At 41.0% G+C, this 15,522-nt stretch overlaps 1 protein-coding gene across 2 annotated transcripts in view; it reads left to right on the top strand.

The window, feature by feature from the left end:
• cbl (Cbl proto-oncogene, E3 ubiquitin protein ligase) overlaps positions 1-14,831 on the top strand; it is a 28,726-nt gene extending 13,895 nt beyond the window's left edge. The window contains exons 3-16 of one of the 2 annotated variants that reach the window (XM_028418761.1): positions 1,827-1,973; positions 2,448-2,604; positions 5,009-5,130; positions 6,544-6,681; positions 7,350-7,437; positions 7,849-7,980; positions 8,142-8,360; positions 8,960-9,091; positions 9,186-9,605; positions 9,752-9,840; positions 9,934-10,140; positions 10,240-10,328; positions 10,620-10,859; positions 11,681-14,831. In XM_028418761.1, the coding sequence (XP_028274562.1) occupies positions 1,827-1,973; positions 2,448-2,604; positions 5,009-5,130; positions 6,544-6,681; positions 7,350-7,437; positions 7,849-7,980; positions 8,142-8,360; positions 8,960-9,091; positions 9,186-9,605; positions 9,752-9,840; positions 9,934-10,140; positions 10,240-10,328; positions 10,620-10,859; positions 11,681-11,976 (2,476 nt within the window). In that variant the 3' untranslated portion in view covers positions 11,977-14,831. The remainder of the gene's footprint in view (positions 1-1,826; positions 1,974-2,447; positions 2,605-5,008; positions 5,131-6,543; positions 6,682-7,349; positions 7,438-7,848; positions 7,981-8,141; positions 8,361-8,959; positions 9,092-9,185; positions 9,606-9,751; positions 9,841-9,933; positions 10,141-10,239; positions 10,329-10,619; positions 10,860-11,680) is intronic. The other variant, XM_028418760.1, reaches the window with a different exon arrangement.
• The last annotated feature ends 691 nt before the right edge of the window (positions 14,832-15,522 follow it).

Raw genomic sequence — 15,522 nt, 5'->3', positions numbered from 1 at the left:
GGCAGGGTCTCAACATACACTAATCGTATTCATCCATCTTCAGTCACTGTCCTCCTTCCTCATTCATTTTTTCCACTCCCCTCCTCTCTCCACTCATATAGGGTGTGTACTGTAGTGCGGGGCAGCTGCAGTGTAGCCACGCTTTCATTGCTGCCTCTCTCTTGCATGTCAATTCCCCCTGCCCCACAGCCAAGCACAATCTCCCTCTGTGCTGCCTCATAAATCACTGCTTTCTCAGTATAACACTCGTAATGCTGTGATGTGTGCTCGATTATGTTGACATTGTGCAGATTAATTTCCCAGCATACTTTAGTCTTATATTTTTGTCTAACCTTCTTTCTTACTTTAGGCTATCTCAGTTATCTCATCTTCTCTATTGTACCCTTTTCCCCTCTACCTACCATCAACTACAGTTAGAACTGTATAATAGGATGTCGTAGCCTCTACATCTCAGTCACTCTGTGGAGCGTGTGTGTGTGTAAACCCTGCTGTGTTTTCTCCCTGAACTTGTGACTATTTCTGTATCATGGAGGCAACTAAGGACAGTTCTCAGTAGTAGGATAGCACAAAGAAGAAACTCTGCCTAGAGGAAAATGTCTTCATTTCCTGCTCTAATACTTTCACGCTGTTAACCACTGCCCCTCATACTGCATATTATAGAAACAGTAACCAGTTATTCTTATGGATGTTGGTGATGCTAAACATAAATCTTGACCTCTCATGTGACTGTTTTGTTAAACTATTTAAACTTGTCACGATATTTTTTCATAAACTGACCAATGTAACCTAGTCTTGTTGTTCTTGTTGTCCCAAATGTAAAAAAATATTGTATATATTATAAGGAAATCTTATTTTAGGAAGTTAGACTTCTGGTCACTAAAAGCTAAAAGTTTATTTTAAGTCAGCTGTTAAGACTATATTTACTGTGGGTTTGGACAGGAAGTGAAAGCTGCTCACTTCCCCTTTAACCAGCTGGACCTTAGAGACAGAGCGACAAAGGCACAGAGCTCTGCGGCCAACTCGCAGTCAGCTGCAATAAACACAGATAATCTAACTCTAAAACTAATCAAAAATAACATTAAAAATGATGTCGATAAAATGCTTAGTATTAAAAAAATAATCCAGTACTTATTAACCGATTTGATTAGTTCAGCATATCCAGTTATTGACTACAAGACAAGGTGTCACTGTATCACTGTGCTCAGTGTGACTTTGTCATGTTAATCTGCTCAGGTAAAATGATGAGGAGTGGATGTCATACTTATTGTAGAGCTACCGTGGAATCTGAGTAAAGTGATTATATCTCCGGGAGCCGTCACCCACCCTGACAGTTATTGCATGGCAGTGCTCTTCATCTGCTCTGACTGAAGAGATGGTGAAACAAGCTGACAAACCAATGAGGGGAAAAAAGCCTGAAAACATGCAAAAGAGAGAGAGAGATACAATGGTTTCATGTTTAACTAGTCATCATTTTTTTTGCTGATGTGCTTCTTGTGCACATTAAGAATTGATGTGGAGGCAACGTGTGGATAGATGTATACGTATGTATTTACATACGGTTTTACTTTATTTCATTTACCTGAGGAAATAATGCAAATTAATTACGGTAATGTCCCCCCTCGATTTTGATGGCTTAACTTGGTGTCTCCATAACTGCTGAAAAATCACATTTTAAAAATAGTGCCTATATTAATGTTGATAAATAACAAAACTGTTATTGCTCAACATTTCTTGAAGCTATTGCTCATCTGCTGACCTTGTAAGACCAGTGCACTGAACAAAAGTTAAAATCTCACGCTGCCCTTTTGTATTCTTGACATCCACAGGCGGAACCTCACCAAGCTGTCGTTGATCTTCAGCCACATGTTGGCTGAGCTGAAGGCCATCTTCCCCAATGGTCTGTTTCAGGGTGACAACTTCCGCATCACCAAAGCAGATGCTGCAGAGTTCTGGAGGCGCGCCTTCGGAGACAAGTAAGCCCAACATATTTATACTTCAGTCATTATCATATATAGAATGCTATATTGCTCTAGTGGTTCTAAACATGCATCATGAATACCAAAGTGCAGGTTGTTCTCAAGAGAAAAAAATCTGTAAGACAATATACATGTGACATCTGAGTGTAAGAACATCCTTCCTTTCTGTCCACATTATAGGTTAATTAAGGAAGTCTTAACGTCTTTTAAAGCAAGCACACTTAAGTCAGTCAGACTACACTTAGGTCCAATCATTAGTGACCACAGTCATATTGTAAACTGAGCTAGAAGAATAATATAATAGCTTGGTTTCTCTAGTGTAATGATAAACACTTAATAAATTATTTACTTAATAACAATTTCCTTAATACTTTATTTGTCGTGGGTTTTTTTTAACATAACTGTATCTTCCTTTTTAGGTACTTTGTTTCAAGTTTTTTATGTCATAAGCTGCTTTGTTTTGTATTGCAGAACAATTGTGCCTTGGAAGGTGTTCCGTCAGTCTCTCCATGAGTTCCATCCAATCAGCTCTGGGCTGGAGGCTATGGCCCTCAAGTCCACCATAGACCTTACCTGCAACGACTACATCTCTGTCTTTGAGTTTGACATCTTTACCAGGCTATTCCAGGTAGATGGCACACACACACATTCTGCACTTTTCCCCACACATTGGGAGTAATGAGAGGAGATATGCGCAAAGTGAAAATGGAGAGTAATTCATATTAGTTTGTTAGCCTTGGTGTAGAAAACTAATTTCATTTGAGCAGCACACAATAAACAAATTAGCCACATCTTTCTTTGGCTAACTCCATCAGCTTGTTAGGATGTCTATTGACTTATTTACAGTGTCAGACTGTAAATAATAATTCATTCAAGTAACTGGCCCTATGTAGAAGTAGTTGTATAGCTTGTATTCCATGGCCTAGCTTTTTTAGGGTTTATGCAGAAAGTTTGAATCGATGTGTGATGTTTCTATTTCCATGCTCTCTGAGCAAATGGACAACATGCAGATGTTACATGTTTCTTGACATGCTGTGGAAAGTGAAACCCTTTCCTCTAGTTGGCCTTTTCCTTTCCTTCTTGAGTGTAAGATCTCTGCAGTCCCACAAATCTCACAGACTCTCTGTGAGTCTGTGAGATTTGCAGCAGCGCCCCCTCCAGCAGGTGGCGCCTTAGGCGACCACCTATGTCACCCATGCCAAGAGAGACGTTCAGACATAGATCACTTTAAACTGCTGATGTATGCAACAAGATCTCTATAACTCATCACTTTACTTATGTAGAGTTTTTATTTTTGTCAGACATTTGTTATCATGTGTTCTAAGCTGCTATAGAGTCACATCAACATCTCTTTCAGGGACAGTCGTCCTGTGTGCTCCTATGAAGTTGCTCTGTTTTCTGAAATAATTTTGGACAGAAAATTCTAGGCTAAGCAAGATAAGTTTGGAGCATCTCAATTTTAACTTTGTAATTGATAAACCACACTGGAGCATGCTACTTTCTCTGTTGTGTAGAAGGCTAAATGGAAACCACCATTTGTCTTCTGCAGTCATTTGCAGGGACTGGCCCACTTTGTTTTAGAGTATATGAGCATATATTTATGGTGTGCAGGTGTTGCACAGCATTTGGAAACTACTTGATATCAACAGTAGTAATGAAGCTACAGTAGAAAAGGAGGCCAGATAAATGGAAAAATGGAAAGGATAGAGCGAGTGCAGAGCCGCCATCTTCAGAGCTTTTGTTGTGTAGTGCAAGCATTTTGCATTTTATTAAATTAAAACCATTGTTTTGATAAGTAAACCTTACTCAGTGAGTTTTATTTTACATTAAAAATAAATTACATCTATTATACAGCAGAATATGCTGTTCATTTTTGACTGACATTATCTCTGGCTTCTTGTGTGTAATGCACTGACAGTCTTGATGAAGCCTAAACAGATTACTGTACAGACATTCGCTATGACACTCCCTCATACAGAAAATCCTCCTCTAAATGTCCTTAAACTCAGAAGAGGAAGTGAGCCTGTGGCCATTTTAGGCTCTGCCCTTGATATGCATTAGACTGGAGTGACATGGTGTTTTTTTTATTATATTAAGAGCCTGTCCAATGTCTCATTTCATTCACTATCTTTAGGAGAATTGATATTGATTAAAAACCAGTGGGGTGAAGTTGTGTCACACAAAGTTTAGTGTACACTCAGCAGATCTAAGGTAATTTGGCACGAAAATGGCAGCAAGCTCTAACTAAAACTACATGTACAGTTATTGATATCACATGGCTCACAACACTTTATTTACGGTCTGGGTTAAAGTTCTTAAAAAGCACACTAGACAGATGACATACCATGTCTCTAATGTTGAGTTCAACAAAGGAAGTAGGTTTGACTTGTAACTTCCTGTGTGCAAAAGTAAAAATGAGCAGATCAGCAGACATCAGATTTTTATTTGGGCAAATGGACAGGACAAGCCCTCATTTTTGCAGCTTGTGTCTTATGCAGCTCATTCTCACAGTTGTATGTGTTAATTCTACTTCCTTTCACACACCAGAGACTTGTGATAGCAATTGCGGAACCACCTACTCACTACCGCACTCAGTCAGTGCACTGTGCAGTAGTGAAATGATTTTTTTTTTTTTTTTAAAGTTAGGTATATTCTTACTACTACTACTTATAGTAGGGAAATTGCATTTGGGTTATTTAGTCTTTCAATAAAATAAACTGACCTGCTTTTTTATATACAGTATTTAGCAGTCCGTGTAGCCTTCTTGTGTTTGTCGATCCAGATTGTACCAAATGAGTACACTGTTAACTGAATGCCAACTATGGTTAAGCTGCATTTTACATTGCTTGACCCAGTTTAGAACAGAACTATAAATGATGCTGATGCTCAGTAAACAGTTGTTTGAATGTCATCCATGATGCAGTACATTTCTCCATTTGTGGGCACATGCTGTTATTGCTGTGTCCATTCTGTTACACATCAGATGACTCACCCTCTCTCTTTCTCTCTTGTGTGTATGTGTGTGTGTGTAGCCTTGGTCGTCGCTGCTGCGGAACTGGAACAGCTTAGCAGTTACTCACCCGGGGTACATGGCCTTCCTTACCTATGATGAGGTGAAGGCTCGGCTGCAGAAGTTCATTCACAAGCCTGGCAGGTGAGACATAAATATGCAGGACCTCATGTATATGCAAACATGCACAGAGACACACTCCTTTGTTGTGCAGTCCAGATAAGCTTGATGCCATAGCGCAAGATGTGGTGACATTTGGTGCTTCATGATATGAGTGTGGAACACATTTCAAGTGGTTCTGCCATCGGCATGCCCTTTCATCAGCTCAAAATAAACCTTTATTGTCTGTCATCAGTTTCTATTAGCATGTTTGGGCACTTTTATCTCTAATGTTAGAGCTTAACGAGACGCAACATATTATCATGAGTTTCCACAGGTAACAGCATAGTTGCAGGTAGCTGTCGAGACCTATTTTCCTAATAATAATAATTTATCTCTGATCAGAAGATGATGTGCAGTGAGTGTGTTAATTTTTGAGTTTTGGCTTTACATAACTACAAGGACAGAGAGGGCATAGCTTCACTTCTGATGCCAGATTCACATACTATTTAGTGTGTGTGGGTGTGTGTGGGCCTGTGTGTGAAGGACCCAGGGCAGCGTGGCACTGGTACCTTGCATCAATGGTTTGATTGTACACTGAAAGCTGATGTCACTCCTCAGGCCTGGACTGTGCAGGGCCACGTTGACATCGGGAGCAGTAACTGGTTGATGTGTGTGCAGCTTTTTGACACTATAAATTACAGCCTGCAGAATTCTGTTAGTACTAAGGTACAGCGGTTGCTCTGTTTATATGCTAAACATCAAGGCCATTAACAAGACTGCTTTATGACTTAGTCCTGTTGATTCATAATTCATGCTTTTGTTTCATGTACGGTAGTATCAATTAATTTAATGCAGGCCTATATACCCAACCTATTGGCTTGCTTGCTCTTAAGAGTACCAACATAGACTGCATTACCTTCAAGGGCAGTTAATGCCTTCCTAGAGTGACAGGAGTGGCCCATGTCTCAGCGGACTAATGCAGCTTCTCTTTGCCACACTTATACTTCCACTGTTTGGCAGACACACTCTTCTTGCTCACTAAACTTTCATATTATAGAACACCCTACCAGCATTATTAGTACAAATACCCTACTTAATGTTGAGGTTTCTTTTCTTTTTCTTTTTTTTATATAAATGAGCATTGGAAACTTTTGATGTTGCCCAATAAGCAATTGGCCTGCAGATAGTCTTCCCACAATATACTTTGTCTTCCAAATCAGAGCTGCTCTAATGTATAACTTGTGCTTTCATTTGTTAATACAGCATAAGGAATGTGAAATGTGAATTATTTGAGGAATGCCTTTCATGTTTTTTGGTCATTATTTTCTAGCCAGGTGATGCACTGGTGCAGAGTTCAGCCTACACTTTTTCAGCTCTAAAATAAATGTTATTTTTAGTGTCACAAAGGTAAATTTATTGATAAATCTTTATTATTTCTCATGTCTTTCTTCGCAGTTACATCTTTCGACTGAGTTGTACCCGACTGGGCCAGTGGGCGATCGGCTACGTGACAGCAGATGGAAATATACTCCAGACCATTCCCCATAATAAACCCCTCTTCCAAGCCCTCATTGATGGTTTCAGGGAAGGATTGTAAGTCAACTGGTATTTTATGTGGCTTTGTCATCACCGTCATTTTCTAGAGGGCTTTCATGTAGTCATCTGAGCTGCGGTTCTGTGGATCTGTGAGTGGTTTGTGGTCCTTCATACCCTCTTCAATTTGTCATTTCTTCTTTTCTTTGCTCCTCTTACCTGTAAACTCTGCACCCGTGTTCAATTTGTTTTCTCCAGACCAATCCAATCATAATTTTTTCGCTTGTGTCCACTAATCCATTGTTATCATGTAACAGAACTGCTGGTTTGTGCATCTCAATCAGTCGTTTAGACGTGTGGCGTGAACGTCATCTTTTTATGCCAGCACTGATTGCTCTGTGTAATGAAAGCTGTGGTTGGCCTGTCCCAACCTGTAATCAACTGCTGATTTAATACTGGGAAACCCTATAAAGTCTGTCATTTGTATCTATGAACGCGTATTAAATGGTAATTACAGTGTGTTACATATTTGTAAAACAGTCACATACTGTGCATGCACTGATTGTATTCAGTGAATGTACTGAACAGATGTTTTCATTACCACAGCCTGTTAGGTACACATGAAGCATCATCACGCTCACTAATGTAAAAAAAAAAAAAATTCCCAGGAAACATTTAAAAATATTTCTATCACTACCATATAATTTCACATGTCTCCAAATCTCCAGCTATTTATTCCCTGATGGCCGGACCCAAAACCCAGACTTGACGGGACTCTGCGAGCCATCACCTCAAGACCACATCAAGGTCACACAGGTGAGAGAAGGCAGCATTCTTAGCCTTTGCTACCTATTCACGTTTACATTTCACATATATAATAAAGACTAATAATTTAAGTTTAATGTTTTGGTTTTAATGTCACCTTGTCTTCATTTAAAAGTGAAACTAATGTGTTGACTTTGTTTTTAATGTGACATTAAGCCAACTTTAAATAAATCAGAAACAAATAACAGTCAATCTAACTAGTTCATAATATCAGGCTTGCATATCTTCTCAGTTTTATAAAGGTTATGGACAGATTCATTTCACTTGAGCAGAGGATTGAAACTAAAAATACGCCCCCACATTTTAACTAACGCTCCAGATCCTTCTGGGCTTCTTTCGAAATGATCTCAGGTGGCGTTAACTGTATGATGTTACTGTCTTGTCATGTTTTTCCCCCTTTAGGAGCAATATGAGCTGTACTGTGAGATGGGCTCCACTTTCCAGCTGTGTAAGATCTGTGCCGAGAATGACAAGGATGTGAAGATTGAGCCCTGTGGCCATCTCATGTGCACCATGTGTCTTACTGCCTGGCAGGTACAAGAGTGGGTGTATGCACAGGGTTTGTGTGGGTTGTTCAAGTCTCATAACTCATACCTGTTGAGCAGACATTTTGCAGACATAACAGACATATAAAAGCACAGAACTGTCTTTCATCTCTGTATGCCGTTACATCTGCCTGTCTGCCTGTGTTACAGGAATCAGAAGGTCAGGGAACAGGGTGTCCCTTTTGTCGCTGTGAGATTAAAGGTACAGAGCCCATCGTAGTGGATCCTTTTGACCCCAAAGACAATAGTGGAGGCTCTTGCAGGGGAACATCGGGTGCAGAGGGTGCACCATCACCCAGCTATGATGATGACGATGATGACAGACTTGAAGATCCCCACCTCATGATGAGCAAACTCGCCTGTACAAAGGTAAAATTAGAGAGACCTTAAAATAAAAGTCATTTCAGTACCCTCAAAGTTTCCAATCATGGCAGTGGGCAGGCTGCTCTATTTTCCTTTGATAAAACATTGAGGACACCTAACACTCTGGGTGCTCGTCATGGGTTCCTTACTGTCCTCTTATCTTCTGTTTTTCTGAGACTCATCTCTGCAGGTGAAACACTCCCCATATTGCCCTCTTCAGTGTTAAGCTCACACCTTGTATCCTAGACTCTTTCATCTCCATCTCTCATGGTGCCTAGGTAGCAGCCTTTTTGTGCCTCTTGGTATTTGATATGTGGGGCATTCTCCCATCTTATATATTTCGTCTTTGAGAAGCTCTGTGTGCATTAATGTCTCCATAGAGTGTATAAATACCTGAGATCACACGCACTTTTGAAGTGGTGCCTGGAATTTCTTTGGCTTTGATTGCTCTTTGACCATTTCTTTATGTATTTGTGTACAAAACAAAGCCTAGGTGTGTTATTTCTTTTTTGAACTGCACAAAACACATATATCTGATATATCCCTGATTATATTAGTGTTGGTCATCAGATTTGATGTGTGTGGTTCTTTTGTGTGTGATCTAGGTGGAGCGGCCACCGTCACCCATGTCCATGGCTCCTCAGTCCTCTCTTCCCCCTGTCCCACCACGACTAGACCTTTTACCACACAGACCTCCCAACCCACCTGGCGCCTCCAGCCCAGGGGTCTCCAGTAAGGTAAATGAATACACACAACCAACATTATCTCAGTGTGTGATATATATATATATATAGACTCATGGGTCCCTTCCATTTCTGTGTCACTCTCCAGGCTTCATCTCACCACAAGGATAAGCCTCTTCCCCTTCCTCCAGCACTGCGTGATCTCCCCCCTCCCCCTCCTCCAGACCGCCCCCACCCAGCTGGATCAACCTCTGATGGACGGCTCCAAAGGCGGCCCTTACCCAGCACTCCTGCAGAACCCCCTCGAGATAAGCTCCCTCCAACACCCCCAAACCGGCCTCTAGGTGAATGGATGTCCAGGCCTGTTCCCAAGGCCCCTACGTCCTCTTCCTCATCCTCCTCATCATCCTCCTCATCCACCCAAGTTTCCAGTTTGGGAGGGGACATTCGAGCAGGTGTCAGGGAGCTCTCCAACAGACACTCCCTCCCCTTGGCACTGCCCTCTACTCTGGACAACCGCTCGGACTCGCAGAAGAACAACAGCTCCCTTAGTCTGGACCACCAGCTGGTCAGAGAAACAACAAAGCACACTGCACTGTTATTTGATTCATTGGCACACACAGCTTGTAAAGTTAATAAGAAATTGTCCTGAGAGAAGTTCTGAGCATTTCCTTTTTTTAAGTTGTAAGATGCCTGTCTCTTCTTGCTTTCTAGAATTTTGCAGCAGTAGCTGGTCCAGACTATGACAACCCCAAAGTCAAACCCTCAGCTTCAGCCAATGCCATCTATGCAATGACAAACAGGTACATTGCCCTGACACTGTTATAACATTACAGCTGCTATTTGGAAAAACTGACTTCCTTTACTAATTTGCTGTATTTAATCTTTATTTCCAGACCATCTCCAGTTTTAAGGGCAGTGACTGGAGAAGAGGCACATGACAGTGAGGAGGAGTCGGAGTACATGATCCCCTCCTCTCGCCCTGTCCTGCCCCCCATCAGTGCACCACTAGAGAGGGAGACCTCATCAGTCCCACGCCCACCACAGCCTCAGTCCTTGTCAGCACACCAGATGCAGTCCCAAGCCTCCACACTCAACCAACGGTACTCAAATCCAACAAGTCCACTTCCTTCACATCAAAAATTAGAATAAAAATGCAGTTAATGTGGGCTTATTTATTCCTGTTGTTTTTCTGTTTGCAGGCTGGCACTGGTTGAATTGGAGGATGGACCTCAGATGTATGAAGCTATGTACAACATCCAGTCCAGATCGCAACAAGCCAGAGATTCAGGTATCAAGGCTCCCAACCTGGGTACAAATTCTCATAAAATCCGACATGGGCAACACATCACGTTTTGTGTTTTCTGCACTCTTTGTGATTGGGATTTCCTGAAGACTTTTATTTTATTTTTTATGCCAAAACAAGATCCTGCAGCCGGGAAGATAAACACCTCTTATTGTTGGCATGAATGCAATTACATTTCTGGCACAGAACAGTTATGAGTCATCTGAAGCTAAAGGATATAATTGTGCAATGAAACCAGCTACAGATGTGCTAAGCCATTGTCTTTCATCCTTCCAGACTATTCAGAGTTGCCCCCTCTGACCAATGGTCCCAGAGAGCACACGGCCGATGATAGGGAGGAGGAGGAGAATGGCTACGACTTCCCTAAACCTCGGCTTCCAATGCCCCCTGCCAGAAGGACATTTTCAGAAATGGGAGGGTCTTTGTCGTCATCTTCTTCATCCTCCTCATCTTGCTCATCCTCCACAGCTGCTTTCAACCGCCTTTCATTAGATTCTGATGCTGGAGCTGTTGCAAGTAAGTCTACTTGTCCTTGTGAACAAACACAAGCATTTCAAAATGCGGATGAATCAGTATTTTTCAAGTAGCTTGAAACCAAGCATTTCAAGTCAACTGAAGCATTTTGCTGCTATCTAGTCTGTGGCCAAACATGAACTGCATTCACAGCATGCAAAGAAACCAGCTTTGCATTACTTTAGTGACCATAATACTAGAGAAACAGTGTTAAACAGGATGATCCGAACAATGAGACATTTTCTATCAATGCCTGCAGCGTTTTGTGTAAGTTTTAACTTATCTGATGTGTCACACTCTGTAGAAGAGAGTTAAGGCCAGTGCAGGAAGAATTCTCCAAGGCAACACTTTGTCATTTCCTGTGTATGAAGCCCTTGTGGTAGTGGTGGTGTCCACAGTGCTGCAGGTTTTTTAAGCCCTTTCTTCATTAGACAATCTTTACATTCCCTAATGTCTGTAGTGGTTTGACATTTACCACTGATGATGATTGCTGGGTGTTGTAATATTCTACTAAAAACCTTTTCTACCTTTTCTATTTGAGGACCAATTAAATGGCTCTGACAAGCTCTCAGATTATAATTGGACAACTTAATTAAATGCCACTACACTTGTAAAGGTCAAAAAGTTTTACCTTATATAAATCTCTCTTCTCTCCTCTCTGTCTTTTTTTAAGACAATAACATAAAGTTTACTTCAGAACCAGTTGCTTATTTAAAATATTTTTTTATATTGTGTATATATATTTATGTGTCCTTTAAACTAGATTATACTGACTATAAATTCTGATTCATGAGTGTATACACTGACTTGTTCCATATCTTCAGCCTCCTCAGAGCCAGTGGAAGCACCAGAGAGACCCCCAAAGCCCCTGCCCAGACGAATAAACTCAGAGCGCCGGCCAAGCCCTGTCCCACCCGTCCCTGCTCCACCTTGTAGTGGGGCAACAGGAGGAGAAGCCAACCCTCAAATCAGTAGCGAGATTGAGCACCTTATGAGTCAGGGATACTCGTACCAGGACATCCAGAAAGCACTGATGATTGCACAGAACAATATCGAAATGGCCAAGAATATCCTACGCGAGTTCGTCTCCATTCCCTCCACTGCTCATATTCTTACATAGCACACTCCTTGTGCCGCTCTCTTGTGTTTGCTCTCTCGCCCTAGCTTGGCCCAGCCTGGTTTGGTTTAGGTTGGCACAGACCAGCCCGAAACCCAAAGCCCATTGCCTGCAGCACTCCCTCTGGTGCTGGCTGACGCATAACGCCCTGTGGATTCTTTTAACTGGCTGTTACTCCAGTAAGCTCTCAGTATCTCTGGGACTCCGCGCCCTGCACTCCATGCGCTTTCAACAGTGTCTGGCGTCCTTTAAACTGCTAAGGCAGGCCTATTGTTTTCCAAGAACATCTCCACGGGACTGACTGAGCGTGTGTGGAACAGTGAGTGGATGCCACATTACGCAAGACATTAGTAGGAATTCTGGGAAGATGGATTCTTATCTTTCATGTTGAAGCCTCTTGCTGAAAATGTAACCAACACCTCACAATTAAAACTAAAAATGTATGTCTATATGAAAATTTAATATATGAGTAAATATATATTAAATGTGTGTAATATATATACAGTACGTGCATATATAGTATGTGAAAATGATTTCAGTTTCATGGGTCGCTGTTGGTACAAAAGGTATGGGTAGACAGGGACCAGAAAGGGGGGGGGGAGAGTCTTCCTCACCAGGATGTGGTCAGCAGCTTGAAAAACATGCAGCAGAGCTTTTTCAATATGAATTCATTCTGTTATGGCCTTTTGATTAAGAACATCATTTTGGTACTTTTTTCTCTCAATTTTTAACATGTTTTTGTTGTGTTGTATTTTTAAGTAGCATGACAATGGTTTTAGGTCTTGACTGTTGCAGACTGTGTGTGTGTGTGTGTGTGTGTCTGTCTGCCTGCCTTGCCTGCCTGTCAGACCTACTCCTCACGGCCTGCTCTTGAAAAGAACCCCTGTTCCTGTACAACATGAATGTGGAATTACAGTCGGTATATTCAGACTCGTGCTCTGTAAATGTACTACTGCTCTAACTCATATGGCAGGGCCTAGTGTAGCTGTAGAGCCTGGCAGTGAGATTATTAGAGGACATACTAATTATTGACGACCCTGCAGTACCAGACAGGCTAGTTGTGTTTTGTGTGATCCACGGGGGCTGAAACTGTTTCCGTTCTGTCGCTTTGTCTAACGTCTTCATTGGCTGGCTGGTTTGGGTTTCTGTTTCCAGCTCAGCCTGATGTTACAAAACAAAAAAAATGTCAATGATTTACTTTGGTAATATATTATTGTAATATGATCATAAATATTGTTATTATAATTAATTCAGAAGTGCTTCACTGCTGCTACCATTGTTAGTGCTAAACAATTAAGCCTTAAATGTACATTTGTGAATATTGTGTTTAACCGTGTTTCTTTAAAGTGACAGTATCATCTGTTTCTTCAGTCCGTAATGTAGCATACTTGAAAGAACATGCAGCTTGTGAGCGTGCAGCCTTCTCAAGCTGTCGACTCTACAGTGTTTTAAATATTTTCTTTGTATATTCTCTGTATAGCAACAGTAAGAAAGCAGTCAAAATGCTTTGGGTATGGAAACCAGCCATTTTGTAATAGATTCAGGCTTCTCTTTCACATCAAGTCCCTTTGTCTGCACTGAAAAGGGAGTGATTGTTGAGGCTTTTTCTTTTTCTTTTTTTTTAATAGTAGGCTCATGGGTTTGCTGGCCCACCCCCAAGTCTACATTAAAATCAGTGTTTGGGCCAACTGTAAGAACTAACTCAGGAATAATAATGTTTCAAACAAGTGGCGTTCACCCTGGCTGTCAGAAACCGGAGGAGACATGTAGCCAAAAGTATCCGCTAATGAAGTCACACAAGTAGCCTACTACTACTACTTCTTTATTGTCACATTATAACTTGCACATTTTTGTATTATTTCCAGTGTTTGCAGGACTAGAGACAGCAGCTTCATCTCCAGGTACTATGAATGATTAAAATGAATTCATGCAAGGAGCTCTTTAGGTACACTGACCTGAACCTCTCCCAGCATATGAAGAATGTCTGTTTTTTCTCTTGGGAGGGTGTCATTCACGTCAATAGCTTATTCTGGGTAATGCTGTGTAATGACTGGAAGCTATCTCGGCGCTGTCTGGCTGTCCTCTGGTTCTTTTTTTTCTGTTCCTAGTTGCCTTGAGAAACTTCTTGAATGATGGGTAATGGACGGGGAGCTTCCCCAATCCGCAATACTGTACCAATGTTTTGTTAATGTTTCAAGGACAGCATTTCATTGTCGTGTATTATTTACCGTTTGTTTTGTTTTTGCACAGTTATACCAATTTGTGCTTTGATACTGTCACTCTAAAGAAAAAAGCAAATTGTATAGTTAGTGATGTGAAAAGAAAAAAAACAGCTGTTTAATTTCATTTTGCATTCCTGTACATGTATTTTGTTCCAAAGGTTTTGTTTACTTATGTGAATAATTCTGTGAGCAGTGCCATATGTTTAGAGATCCTCTCATATGTTTAGAATAAGGCCTTGTTTTTGAGGAGTTTGTAAGTATTGATCCGAACCTGTCAATCTTGAAGGCAAGATTGTGCGGTGTTGCTTGTAATAATGTGTCCTCTCGGCCTCTTCAGACTCGTCGGGCCTCATCTGTGAGTTCAGGTGCTCCTCTGAGGAAGGTATCTCTCTCTGTCTCTCTCTCTCAGAGCAGTGCCTCGCTTCAGAAATGCTTGATGCTTAACAGCCCCGCCCCTCCCTGCTCCGTTACTGGGGTTTTTCAATTTTCTGTCAGAAGAGGGAGCTGTTGTTCCACATAGCTATGTCGCTTCTCATCAGTAAAAGGCATTCATTCATGTTTTTTGATGGTTTTTAAAGCTCATATCACTTTGGAAGTATGCACATTTGCTGTTAATAAAATGATAAGCAAAAGCCATCCCATGTCCCTCTTCCTTCAGGTATGTTGAATGTGTAGCAACATTTATGAAGATGAATGTCACATGTACCAGTAACATGCTTGACGTATTGGATTAAAGGATTTAGTAAATAAATTAATGACAGGTTTTACAATCCTTCTTTTATATATATTTCTAGGTCATAAATCCTGCAGACGTTACAAAGAGGACTGGAGCAGAAAACTGAAGCAGCATTAGGGGACAGGAAACGAGGTGAGTGTCTCACAGACGGATCCAATACTTTGGTTCTATTTTGGTTTCCTATTTCCATCTTGTATATGCTAATTGCATTAAAAATCAAAATGTGATTTGTCTGCCTGACTGGTAGATCAAATCATATAAAACCTAATAATCCCGTCTGTTTGCATACAGTATGAAGATATGTGGCATGCAAAAGGACAATTTATTTACTGTCCACCTTATTTCAGTAGTAGTAGATGTATAGGTTAAATGTGTGTATTCTTGACAGTTCATTTCTGAGTTGCATTAGTCATTTAGTTCTTTAATGACCTAGATGACAGAATCCTTAGACATCCTGTAATAACAGGCACCAAAATTATATTTTAGCATAGCTATAGCAGTTGTGTCTAGTTTTAAAGCGTTCTCTAAGTTCTCTAAGCTTAGTCCTGAAGTGACGACATAAATTGATGGCCAAAGTGCCAAACCTCCTAT

The sequence above is a fragment of the Parambassis ranga genome, chromosome 13, assembly GCF_900634625.1.
Source record: "Parambassis ranga chromosome 13, fParRan2.1, whole genome shotgun sequence".
NCBI classification, from domain to species: domain Eukaryota; kingdom Metazoa; phylum Chordata; class Actinopteri; family Ambassidae; genus Parambassis; species Parambassis ranga.
This window is presented reverse-complemented; position numbering and strand designations above follow the sequence as displayed.